Source organism: Odocoileus virginianus, chromosome 5 (assembly GCF_023699985.2).
Source record: "Odocoileus virginianus isolate 20LAN1187 ecotype Illinois chromosome 5, Ovbor_1.2, whole genome shotgun sequence".
Lineage (NCBI taxonomy): Eukaryota > Metazoa > Chordata > Mammalia > Artiodactyla > Cervidae > Odocoileus > Odocoileus virginianus.
This window is the reverse complement of record NC_069678.1, coordinates 11,760,387-11,772,031: the sequence shown is the minus strand read 5'-3', so window position 1 is coordinate 11,772,031 and position 11,645 is coordinate 11,760,387. Positions and strand designations below refer to the sequence as shown.

The window sequence follows — 11,645 nt, the reverse complement described above, 5'->3', positions numbered from 1 at the left end:
CCCTCGGAACCTTAGAATATGGTGAGAAATTCTAGGGCCTTTAAAGAGCCACAGAACCTGGTGGGCCTCGCCTGGAGACAGGCAAACATTTGGTTGCCTCAGCCATGTCCAAGGCCACGAAGGATGCGTTGCACCCCTTGGAGGCAGAGGGGCCCAGCAGGGCTCGGGCTGTGGTCCGCAGCACGGGGGGCTTTATCCTGGGCTTGTCCCTGGCCACAGCCTATGGGCTCCTGGAGCTGCTGGTGGAAGGGCACAGCCCCTGGGGCTGCCTGGTGGGCACCCTCACTTTGGCCGCTTTCCTTAGTCTAGGCATGGGATTCTCCCGCCAGGTCCGGGTCACTGTCCTCCTGCTGCTGCCCCAGGCCTTCTCCAGTGAGTCTGGCGCCCAGTGCAGGGGGTGGGCCTGGTGGAGGGGCTGGGGCAGGAGGGATCCTGCGGAAGAGGGTGGTCGAAGGAGGCCCTGCTGGCTTCCGTATGGCACTTGTATATGCTGCCATGGGCAAGGCTGCCGGCTTGGTTCCCATGGTGCTCTCTCCCCAGAGCAGGGCCGGACACTGCTGTTGGTGGCTGCCTTTGGGTTGGTGTTACAAGGGCCTTGTGCCAACACCCTGCGCAACTTCACCCAGGCCAGCGAGGCTGTGGCCTGTGGGGCAGAACTGGCCCTGAACCAGACCGCCAAAGTGCTGGAGAGGGCCAAGCAGCCGCTCGTCAGTAAGGCCGCCAACTTCCACGGGCCCCCGAGCTCCCCTCAGCCTGCGCCTTCACAGTCCTCTCGCTCCATTCCTCTCTGTTGGTCCTGGGCTTTAACCTCAAAGCATCCAGCAGGACCCCCTGACCCTCACTCTCTGGCCCGCTCCACTGCCAGATGGACTATCTCCCAGACCCCAGCATCCGGGCAGCTCCCCCGCTCCACCCCCTACTCCAGGGCAATGGTTAGAGCCAGCCGCTAGAGGAGGAGACCCGACCGGACCCCTGCCCTTGCCTCTCAGGTGCTCTGAACAAGATTAAAGCCATTGCCCAGAGAGCCAAGCAGGTGGCTGACCGGGTCCGAAAGTTCTTCCGGTCAATCATGGATGGCGTGAAGCACGTAGGTCAGCACGGTAGCATGTCTGTTTTGGGGGGCCAGGATTTACCCAGTCTCCTCACCCTCACCCCCATCCAGGACTTCTTGGGCCCTGCCAGAGTGCTGACTAGACCCCACTGGATAAAGAACAGCCTGGCCCCTGACCACGGGCCTTTCCGGCTCTGGGTGCTGCCCGGGTGTTTCCCCCAAGCCCCCTGAGAAGATGCTGCAGGACTCCTGGGTACCAGCCCCGCAGCCATTTCCAGCCAGGGCCCTGCGGAACGTGTGGTATTGGCTCCTGCACATCGGCGATGTGTGCAACTCGGAGCTGGGCAACCCCTACTTGAAGTGTGCTCGGGTCTTTGATGACGCCAAGGACAGCTGCATGAAGGTCATACCACAAGCCTACCACCTGTGCTTCGTGCTCATGCCCTTCAAGCTGATGCTCTGTGGACTTGCCAGTGGTGAGAGAATATGGACTTACTGGCAGGAAGGGGGGCCCGGCAAATGTAGGGATCAGTTGGGTGAATGACCAATAGTGTAATAGTAGTGTGTGTGAGTTTAGTTGTGTCTGACTCTGCGACCCCATGGACTGTAGCCCTCCAGGCTCCTCTGTCCATGGGATTTCCCAGGCAGGAACACTGGGGTGGGTTGCCATTTCCTTCTCCAGGGATCAAATCCATGTCTCCTGCCTTGCAGGTGAATTCTTTACCACTGGGCCACGTGGGAAGCCCCCTTCCAGGGGACTAATGGGGGGCAATAAATATGGGACCAACAAGGATGCTGGGCACCATGCAGGATTAGAGGGGGCAGGTAGGGGGAAAACCAATGTGGAGGGTGGGGTAGTAAGAAGAAGCCAAAAGGTTTTGAGCTGATGTGGAGGCCAGCAGGAACAGTGAAAAGCCGGGGGGCCCTGTGAGAGCAAGGTCTCTGGAGATTGGAGAGACAGGCTGCGTCCCTCTGCCCCTCCTGACATTCAGTCTTGGCTCTCAGTGGTCCAGGTGTTCTGCATCATCCCTGGGTATATCCAGACCTTCGTGCGAGAGACTATCAGCACCCGTAAGTGATCCCTGCCTAGCCCTACTCATGCGGTGCCCCTCGGAGGCCTCCCTCCCTCATCCCGGCATGTGCCAGCCCAGGAGTGCTCCCCATCCGCTGATGAGAATTCAGGAAAAGACCTCCAGAGGTTACCCAGGCCAATGTCCATGCCGTACAGATTAGAAAATTGGGGCCCAGTGAAGACAGGGTGCTTCATCAAAGCCTGACTTGAGAGCAGGAGCTGGGGAGAGAAGTGGGGCCCCCTGCAGCTGAGGCAGGTCGCTGTGATGTTCCTTATGAAGGCAGAAGCCTGGTGCTAAGTGTGCATCGGCCATGGCATAGACTGTGGAGGCTCTGTCCCCCCCTCAGTCCACTGTAGGTCCCAACACTGGGGGTTTAGCTGACCTGGGAGCCATGGGACCCCTGGGCTGGCCAGGCCCCTCCAGGGTACAGCCCTGCCCCCTTGTAACTCTCCTTGCTCGCAATCTCCCCTGGACACGGGGCCTCAGCTGTGAGGAATTTGATTAACCGAGTGCGTCAAGAGTTTGAGTTCAACATGACAGCCACCCATTACTTCTCTGTGGATCTCAACGCCTCTCGGAGCCTGTCCCAGGTAGCTCTGGACCTCTCTGAAGCCGTCAGCATGAAGCTGTACCGCGTCCGAGAGGCCTTGGCTCTGATGGGCTACACCACACCTCTGCTGTTCCTGCTTCTTTACCTCCAGTGAGAGGCTGGAGGGCCCCTCCCATGTAGGGGTGGGAGCTAGGGCTGTTGGGGGCCAGCTTGTCCCCATGGCATCCTGGGAGGCTGGAGCTCGTGGGCAGGGGTGAGAGTGGGGAGTGTGGTACCCTGGGATGTCTGGTTGGGGCTGCTGAAGAGCCTCACGTGTGTCCCACCAGAGCCCTGTATTACCGATACGGTTACCTGAACTGGGACAATTTCGACAACATCTACATCACCAGCCGATTCCTGCGCATGGAGGCTGTCCGCTCCAGGGCGGGATTGCCCACGGTGCTGCCGCTCACTGCCCATGAGGCCAGACACTACATCCAGCCAGGCAAGGCCCCGAAGACCCGGAGATAGGCTCCCTCCAACCCTACTGCTCTGCCCAGAAGTGCTGAGCACAGGCCTGGCTCAGGGCAGGGCCGGAGATGGGGGACAACAGAGAAGAAGGAAATTTCAGGCTCAGGAGGTGGGGGAGACACAACCCTGTCCTTGGGAAGTTTCAGCCTAAAAGGGGGGAGGGGTCTCAGAGCACGCAGACAAAGAGAAGAGGGGCAGGTGATGCTTCTGGAAGCACCCTGGATGTCAAGACAGAGGGAAGAATGTGTGGGGAGTGGATGTGGAGCAAGGGAAATGAAGCTGGGGAGGCTTTTGGAGGTGGTGAGCAAGAACGTGCATGCACGCTGATATGGAGGTGATGCAGCCAGTGGGGAGGTGGGGAGCAGTGCTGTCTCTGAAGTAGGGGGTGGGGAACCACATAAGGGTACCAGGGATGCCTTAGAAGGGAGGATTCCTGGAGACTGAAAACAGACCACCAGGTCAAGGTGAAAATACTAGGTGTGTATCTTGAGCCATGGAGGCCCTGCCCAGGAAGAGTGCTTCTTTCCCACTCTTGCGCAGGGGTCCTCACAGCTTCCGCATCTTCCAGATGAGCAGACAGGACCAGTCTGATGAGGGGCAGGAGCTGCCTCCAGGAGGGAGGTCTCTGTAGGAGCTGGGGTCTGGTGGGTAGGAGAACTGCAGAGCGTCCTCCTGACCAGGCTTCCCCCATGCAGGCTCCATCTTATTGTCCCGGTGGGAGCAGATTTTTTGCATCCTGGCGATCTTCCACCTTGTCCGGCACCTCCTGCTCGTGTTGTTCCTGGTCTTCCTGGACTATGCCGTCTTCTGGGTCCTGGACCTGGCTCGGTACCACCTGCAGGGGGAGATTGTGGCCCGAAGTGAGTGCCCAAACTTCCCTAGCTTCCTCAATCCTGGGGGATTGCCTGAATGTCCCCCTGTCACTGCTACTTACCAGCCCCTGACATTGCCCCTCCTCCAACCCCATCCTCTGCCTGGTAACCCCTGTGCCCAGTTCAAGATTACACCATAACACAGTAGAGGAAAACACAAGCTCTAAAGTCAGCCTGGCCTGGGGTCAAATCTCAGTAGTGTCCTTTACCAGATGGTGACCTTGAGCAGTTTGCTCAACCTCCCAGACCTTCAGTTGCCTCATCTGAACCATGAGACAGTAATGGTAGCAACGTGTCTGGGTGGCTCTGCACAGATGAGACCACATGTGTGAGTGCCTGGTGGACCTTGGATTGACAGCGTGCCACAAACCACAGAACAGAATTAATCTAATCCTTTATGCCAGAGGCCCAACAGAAAAAGTAAAACAAAAACAAAAAAACCCAAACTCGAAACAATCGATAAAGCCCTTAGTTCAATACCTGCTTGGAGAAGGGCATGGCAACCCACTCCAGTGTTCTTGCCTAGAGAATTCCATGGACAGAGGAGCCTGGAGAACTACACTCTGTGGGGTCACAAAGTCGGACATGACTGAAGTGACTGAGCATGCATCAATACCTGCTACACAGTCAGTGCTTCACAAATGCTTTATTTTTGAAAATTTTTTAAAAATTTCATTGAAATACAGTTGACTTACAATGTTTTAACTTCTGCTGTATGGCAAAGAGATTCAGTTATATATATAAATATACATATATATATATATATATTCCTTTTCATATTCTTTTCTATTATGATTTATCACAGGATATTGACTATAGTTCCCTGTGCCACATAGTAGGACCTTGTTTATCCATCCTATATATAGTAGCTTGCATCTGCTAATCCCACACTCCCAAACCTCCCCTCCCCCAACAAATGCTTTAAAATAAATGTTTCTGGGTGGTCATGGAGTCTGGGCATGAACTCACAGGCTATCAAGTTCATTTCAGATCTGATGGCCTGAGAAGGCAGACCAGGTAGGTACCAGTGCCAGCCAGCTCTGGACCATGGAGCCAGGCCTAGTTTCTAGGAGCTGATGTTGGGGCCTGGAGCACCATGAGGGTGCCTGGGGCCTCCAGGGGGGCCATCTCTATGCTTCGTACCACCCACTTGCACCCTCCAGAAGGTGTGGTCTTTTGTGTGTGGTGGAGTGGGCAGCTTCCAAGAACATCCCTCACATAGTGTCTTGGTACCCAGGCCCTGTGTTTATATCCATAACCGTGGAAGGCACTGGCTCCACGGGGAAGATTTACCGAGACCTAGTGTCGGCATTCGATGTCCTCCAGCAAAGCAACATCACCGTCCTATCCCGACGCTGCCGTATGCATCCCTCAGAGCCTGACTCCACCGGTTACATAGTCATCGGTATCCACACCTCCAAGGGCGCTGGGGGGACAGACACAATTAAGGGCACGAGGGGCACAGTCCGCTGAGGGTGAGTGTGGCTGGCACCTGGTGCCCCCCAGCAGCAGCTTACTGGGTCTGCTGTGCCCCCAGGCGTCATGTATGGCCTTTGCTTCTTTGTCACTTTGTTCGGCAACTATGTCAGTCGGCTGCGGCGGCTCATCTGTGCCTCCTACTACCCACCTCGGGAGCAGGTGAGGGGGCCGAGGCCAGTTCCTGCTCCCCCCAGGGGGCTAAGCTCCTGGCTGGCTGTCTTGGTATGGGGGAGTTCAAAAGCCTTCTGCAGCCCAGCTCTCTCCCTCTGGTTGAACCCCAAAGCAAATGACCTGGACTGCAGAAGGGAGAGATGGTACCTCTAGAGATAAATCTTGCTTCTGAAGTTTTGTTAAAATCCTGGGGAAGGGGACTTCCCTGGTGGTCCAGTGGCTCAGAGTCCACGCTCCCAATTCAGGAGGCCCAGGTTTGATTCTGTTCAGGGAACTAGACCCCACATGCCAAAACTAAGGATCTGGTGCAGCCAAATAAACAAATAACTTAAAAACAAAACAAACAAACAAACCAACCCTGGGGGGCAGGAGCCATGCTGGTGTTGAGGTAGGAATGAGAACCTGCCATTTGTTTACTTACTCATGACTCATTGAGCACCTACTGAATGCAAGTCACCATGCTGGTGGCTCAAGGATGCAGAGATGAACCAGACACAGTCTCGAGGCAGGTTGGACAGGGTTTTAACAAGACCGTTACAATGAAAAAAGTGTTTTTAGGAAATTCCCTGGCCATCCAGTGATTAAGACTCTGAGGTCCCTCTGCAGGGGGCGAGAGGGTGAGGGTGCGATCCCTGGTTGGAGAATTAAGACCCCACAAACCGTGGAGCACAGCCAAAGAAAAGAGAAAGAAAAAAGTGTTTTTGTTAAGGAATAAATAAAGTGCTATGGAAACCCGGAGGAGGGGATGGGTGAGTCCACCTAGGGAAGCCCTGAAGTCTATTGAGCCAAGCCTACAAGGAGTCATAGGAAATGGACAGAAGGTAAAGGTAAGGGGTAGGGGTGAATGCAAAGGGCATTCCAGGCAGACAGGATCAAGGGGACCCCATCCTTGACTTCCCTTCCACCAGGAGAGGATCTCCTACCTCTACAATGCACTTCTGAGCCGCCGAACCAAGCTGCTGGCTGCCCTGCATCGATCAGTGAGGAGACGGGCAGCTGACCATGGCCATATGAGCATCCTCCATGTGCTGGCCGGACGGTAAGCCCACTGTCTTTCCCTATGGGAAGTGGAGTGAGAGGGAGTAGAAAAAGAGCCAGAGGTCAGAATGGATCACTATCCTTCCTAGGTGTCCAGAGATTTGGTTGAAGACGGTGCTCATTCATGAATGCATTGGGGATGAGACTTTGTAGGGGTGGGGAGTCAGAGGAGGAGGAGGACAGGAAGAAGGGAGGTTCTTGCTATGGGTCGGAGGGATGGAGGTTAGACTGTAGGGAGACCCACCTTTGATTTGGAGGGTGATACTGGAGAGGATGAGGGTTAGTTAGGCCAGCTGGACTGGCCTGCTTTTTAAAAAAATTAATTAATTAAAAAATTGTAATATAGTTGATTTACAATAATGTGTTAATTTCTTCTGTACTATATAGCAAAGTGATTCAGCCATCCACACATATACACTCTTTTAAAAAAAAATATTCCTTTTTTTGTTATGGTTTATCACAGAATGTAGAATATGGTTCCCTGTGTTATACAGTAGGACTTTGTTATTTACCATTCTATATATACTAGTTTGCATCTGCTAACCCAAAACTCCCACTCCATCGCTCCCTTCCCCCTCCCCCTTGGAAACCACAAGTCTGTTATCCATGTCTGTCTGTGAGTCTGTTTCATAAAAGTTCATCTGTTACATATGTTAGATTCCACAAATAAGTGTTATCATACAGTATTTATCTTTCTTTCTGTTTCTGACTTCATTTGGTATGAGAATCTCCAGGTCCATCCATGTCGCTGCAAATGGCATTGCTTCACTCTTTTCCTGGCTGAGTCGTATTCCACAGTATAAATGTGCCACATCTTCTTTATCCATTCATCTGTCCATGGACATTTAGGCTGTTTCCACGTCTTGGCTATTGTGAATAGTGCTGCTGTGAGCAGAGGGGTGTACGCATCTTTTTTAATTATATTTTTGTCCAGATATATTGAGCCGACCTACTTAGTGTCTGGGACCCCTCTCCTCAGGTGTTCCTGCCTGGTTCCATTTATCAGCCACTTCAGCCAGCGTCAGACCTACTGCCTGGGCTGTGGGCAGCCCCAGGACGAGAGGGACACAGAGAATTTGGTGGCCTGCAGTACCCCAGGCTGCGGAGGTGAGAGTTCCGGGGAGGATGCCTCTCTGCTGGGGCTCTCAGCATTTGTATTTGACAATCAGCTTTTATGGACTTCTGTGCCTCACCTTTTGTACCCCTTCCTTCGTTATGATGCATGTCCTCATTTACACGGAACCCTCAGGTAGGTCCTTTTCTCTGTGTGTCTTAATCCTCCAGTGCAAGTAGAATTCCTATGCAAGTGGTATTGCAGCAGTTCCCAGAGTGCATGGTGTGACGAATGGTCTCCCCCTTGGGTGGAGTTGGGGAGGCAAGGGCTGAAAGCTCGGGAGCACAGTGCCGGGGTGGGGGTGGGGGAGCAAGTTCAATTTCTCCCCTCCTGGCCTCCTCCAGGTCTCTTCTGTCTCTCCTGCTTCCGTCTCCTGGACAACACCTGCTCCGTGTGTGCATCTCCCCTCTCCTACCAGGAGGGGCTGGACCTAGAGCTGTGAGTCTCAGGCGACATGGGCTGGCTAGAGACTGTGGGGGCAGTGGGAGCGGCCACCCCTCCTGCAGGACTTCTGTGGGCCACTGAGATGGGAGGCTTCTCAAAAGGGACTCCAGTGACGAGGAGGGCCCCCGCCTATGGCTGGCTGCCGCCCACCGAAAGGGTCCTGAGCAGGAGGTGCTCCTGCGGCAGCAGCTGGAAGCGCTGGGCAGGACCCTCTCATCAGATTCCACGTCGGAATCCAGGTGAGCAGCACACTTCAGGAGTGGGGGCTGAGAGGCCTAAGCATGTTCAGTCACATTTATCAAGGGTTTCTTGGGTGCCTGGCCCTCTGCTAGAGCTGGAGAGATAAAAGAGGTGGGGGGAGGGAGGTTTGCCCCGTGCCTGCTGGGTCAGCACCCCTGTCCCGGGGTGAGTGGGGGAGAGTGGCATCAAGTAGATAAGTGACAATGTAGAGAGCGCCCCAAGTGAGGAGTGAAGCAGGCTCTGGGAAGCACAGAGGACAGAACACCCAGTTTGGGATGGAGGGATATTAATGAAGGCTTCACGAAAGAAGTCAAAAAAGTAGGTGGGTTTGATTTTCACTCAGAGAGCCAAGTATATCAAATGCTGTGAGATTATCCAGTAGGATGAAGCCTGGAAGCCAGAGGGTTTGTTAGGCTGAGGCGTGCAAGAGAACATTCCAGGGGGAGGCTTGTGTGAGTCTGGAGAATAGGGGACACTTAGAGGTGGGGGAGGGTCAGGGAGGGGTGTATTTGTGGCTGGGTGGAGACAACAGAGCATACTGGGAGATGAGGTTGGCCATCAAGGCGGGGAGAGGCGGGAGAGGGCCTCAGTTTACCACCTGAAGATCCTCAGTCAGAAAGTGATGTATTCGTATTTGTCTTTTGGGGCAACAAGCTAAGAAGGCAGAGTGGAGGCAGGGTGGGAGCAGGGAGACCAGAGAGGAGGCTGTCTTAGCTCAGGAAAAGTTGGTGATGGCCTCAGGATTGAGGTGCTGAGAATGACAGGGAGCTTGTGTTCGGAACTGGGTGGTGTTAGGGCAAGAGGAGAAACAGGTTCTGCAGAAAGAATGGCCCAGTTCTAGACCTTTCAGGTATCTGTAGGGAATCCACTGGGAATGCCCAGGGGACAGTTAGAAAAGGGCAGGGCTCTGGGCCAGAGGTATCTTTTGGGGGGTTGTTGACTTGGACACTGAGAGAGATGAGCTGGATCACCCTGGTGGAGGGCAGGGCAACAGAGGAGGGGGCAGGGACAGGACCCTGAGGCGCCCCTTCACAAACCAAGGAGGGGAGAGACTCAGCAACAGAGAGCCGGGTCCAATGCTGTGAGATGAGCGAGTAGGATGAGGCCTAAAGACCGGCCATTGAATTCAGTGGTCAAGAGATTCCTGGAGTGGCTTCTGGGAATATTTCTCATGGTGTGGGGAAGGCCAAAACCAGTCGTCGTGGGTTGAGGGGGGTGACTGGTAGAGAGGACTCAGAAACAGGGTACATGGCTCTGTGTCACTGTTGCAAGAAGTTTGGGAATTCTTTTTTTTTTTTTTTTTTTAATATAACTGCTGTAGTTTAAAAAAGGAAGCTTGATGGTAAAGAGGAGAGAGTTAGCTTCATAGAACAAGAAAGTAGCTTGAAGGGAACCTAAAAGATTTTTCTTTATCCAATAAAAAGCTTTTTCTTTACCCAAGTATGGGGAGATTTGAGGATTTCAGAGATGAAAAAAGTGTTGAAGAGTGAGAGATGCCGGAGAGATGGGATCTAGGGCCAGGTGAACAGGGTGGCCTCAAATAGGACCGGGCTCGCCCGAGGCAGGAGGGGAGAGGGCATGTTCCTCCCAGCAGAGCTGAGCCTGCTCCAGTCTGGTGGCCTTGCTTTTCTCAGGGTGAGGGGGTGGGGGTGGGGACTGGGGGTGGGGATAGGAGGCATGCACACCTGCTGAAACAGTAAAGAATGGGGCTGGGAGTGGAATAAAGGTTTCAAGGAGTGGGTGGTGGAGGTTGAAATGCTTGCCTTGGGGAGTGTGCAAAGGAGCCAACTGGGGAGGTTAAGAGCTTTGCAGGGAGCGTTAAAGGCTGAGATGAAGTTGAAAATCATCACGTGTAATGACAGACTCCAGAGTGCTTGGATACGTGGTTTTCTCAAGCAAATGTGGTAGCCATGAATGGGTTTCCAAGGTTGAAGGCTTTTTCTGGGCCGGTCAGGAGATGATGGGGTGAGAATTGGGGTGCTTTAGTCAGAGTATCTAAGATGACTGGGGAAGAAAAAGGGGTTGAGACCCCAGAGGGCAGTCCAAGGTCTATGTGTTGCTGGGGTGTTAAAGCCGAGGCCAGGAGGGATGCAGACAATGGGCCAGGCCCAGGAAGAATCCGGGGGATAAATCCAGAGAGTGGCCAAGATTGAGGGTGATGTCCGAGTAGGAGCGGAGAGGAAGGTCATTATGGCCAAGGAGGTTGAGGATTGGGAGGCCAGTGTGTTGGAAGAGTCTGCCCACCAGCGAGAAGGCAGCTGGGCCACAAGAGCGGCTCAAGCCTGGTACCAGCACCCTGGATGGGTATGGCAGGATGTCGGCAGGGCCTGGGGAGATAGGCACAGCCTGGGAGTGTAGCTTCCATGGCAGCCAAGGGCTTTGCAATATGCCAGAGGCATGCCAAGTCTGAGAAAGACGAGCAACCTCCACTTGGGAGGACTGAAGAGAAAACTGTCCAGTGGTCACATTCCAGTATGAATGGGGCACCGGAAGTTAGTAATGAATTCAGAGGTTGAAGGGGAAGGAAAGTTTTATTTTGAGTGGTTCCAGAGGGCTCAATGAAGTTAAAAGCCGGGTGGCCAGGGAGGATCACTACAGCCTTGAGTGAGTGTTATTTCCAAGGTCACTACTGGTTCTGCCCTTGCAAAGCACATGACCTTGGGCACATCATTGCCCACTCATCTCTCAGCCTAAAGTCAGAAGATATCTACAGACACAAGCTGCCTTGCCTTGGAGGGGCCTGTGAGAGCCGCAGTGGCTGGAAGATAAAAGGAGCCAAATCTGAATAGACAGGGCAGGGGCAGGAGGCAGGAGGTCACCTGTGAAAACAAAATACTGGTGACTGGGCCACCCTCTTCCTTTCCTCACTAGTGACCTGGATGAGGAGAAGGGGCCTCAGGAGAGAAGGCACAGGTAGCCACCCCCACCTGAGGCCCAGTCTGTCAGCCTCTCCCTAAGCCCCACTGACCACCTCAGAAATCCTCTGCCCACAAAGCAGCCCCTCCCCTGCTTCAGAACCTGCAGTCCCCCTGTCTCTCATTTCCCTCTCCTCCCCATCCCTCCCACTTACCTCCAAAATAAAGAAACCAAAGGTGGACACAAG

The 11,645-nt window shown here is 54.0% G+C and overlaps 1 protein-coding gene across 1 annotated transcript; it reads left to right on the top strand.

Moving 5' to 3' along the window:
- The first annotated feature begins 56 nt into the window (after window positions 1–56).
- Window positions 57–11,639, top strand: DCST2 (DC-STAMP domain containing 2). Its single transcript, XM_020912377.2, has 15 exons — window positions 57–372; window positions 541–711; window positions 990–1,091; window positions 1,330–1,527; window positions 2,057–2,122; window positions 2,611–2,824; window positions 3,001–3,158; window positions 3,880–4,044; window positions 5,294–5,461; window positions 5,594–5,694; window positions 6,615–6,745; window positions 7,724–7,851; window positions 8,203–8,296; window positions 8,404–8,541; window positions 11,414–11,639. Exons 1-15 carry the CDS (start codon window positions 105–107, stop codon window positions 11,457–11,459), a joined length of 2,148 nt encoding a protein of 715 aa, XP_020768036.2. The 5' UTR covers window positions 57–104; the 3' UTR covers window positions 11,460–11,639.
- Window positions 11,640–11,645: the final 6 nt, after the last annotated feature.